Source organism: Penaeus monodon, chromosome 24 (genome assembly GCF_015228065.2).
Source record: "Penaeus monodon isolate SGIC_2016 chromosome 24, NSTDA_Pmon_1, whole genome shotgun sequence".
NCBI classification, from domain to species: Eukaryota; Metazoa; Arthropoda; class Malacostraca; order Decapoda; family Penaeidae; genus Penaeus; species Penaeus monodon.
In genome coordinates, this window is record NC_051409.1 from 24,960,684 (window position 1) to 24,961,514 (window position 831).

General features: G+C 39.4%; 1 protein-coding gene across 1 annotated transcript in view; it reads left to right on the forward strand.

Annotated features, from left to right (window-relative positions):
• LOC119588913 overlaps positions 1–831 on the forward strand; it is a 60,027-nt gene that overhangs the window by 39,465 nt on the left and 19,731 nt on the right. Inside the window, exons 6-7 of the mRNA XM_037937533.1 lie at positions 174–308; positions 669–769. Coding sequence (XP_037793461.1) covers positions 174–308; positions 669–769 — 236 coding nt within the window. The remainder of the gene's footprint in view (positions 1–173; positions 309–668; positions 770–831) is intronic.

The following is an 831-nucleotide window of genomic DNA, read 5'->3' on the forward strand; positions in this document are numbered from 1 at the left end:
CAATCTATAGTCTAATAGAAAATAGCAACAAATACGTACACACAAACAAAATAGGATGAAACGCAAAATTAATGACAAGGGTTACACTAAACACTCCTCAGCAGAAAGTAGAAAAAGGATGACCACCATTTCATTTCATTTTACACCCTGTTAACAAGCACCATGTTTCTCAGTATCCCACACGACCGAGGACCTCGTGTTTGACTGGGAGCCGGACGTGCCCCTCGAAGTAGGGGATAACATCGAACTCCCGCAGTTTGATCTGGTGAAGAACTACACTGCTGACTGTACGCAAGTTTATGTCACGGGTAAAGTACCGTTTATGTGGCTACGTTGTTTGGAGTTCCACCCGAAGTATACCTATTTTCTTCATGATTTGTAGCGCTTTTGAGAAGATATTCGCCTCTATAGTTTAGTGTATTTGAAGTGTTCAGATAGGAAAGTCTGGTTAAAACCAAAATTTAATGAATGAGAATCTCGTTATGGCTAACTTAGGAATGACATTTTCCTAGAACAAAGATATTAACTAGAAGATTTTTTTTTCACCCTTTGTAGTCTTGAACATATCCTTTTCCTCATAATTAATGTCTTTCTACAAACTACTAATAGCAATAATGCCTTATTCCCGATAACACTACGAATCACTGATTAGCCTTTCGATTCGACAGGCAACTTCACGTGCCTGGAAGTTGTATTCCAGCTGAAGAGGCGTCTCGGATATTATCTCTTTCACACCTACATGCCCACCTGCCTCATCGTCATCATGTCTGTAAGTTGCCGTCCTAATTAATGACAAAGTTTTGCTGAAACATGAAAGTAAATAGAGAAGCA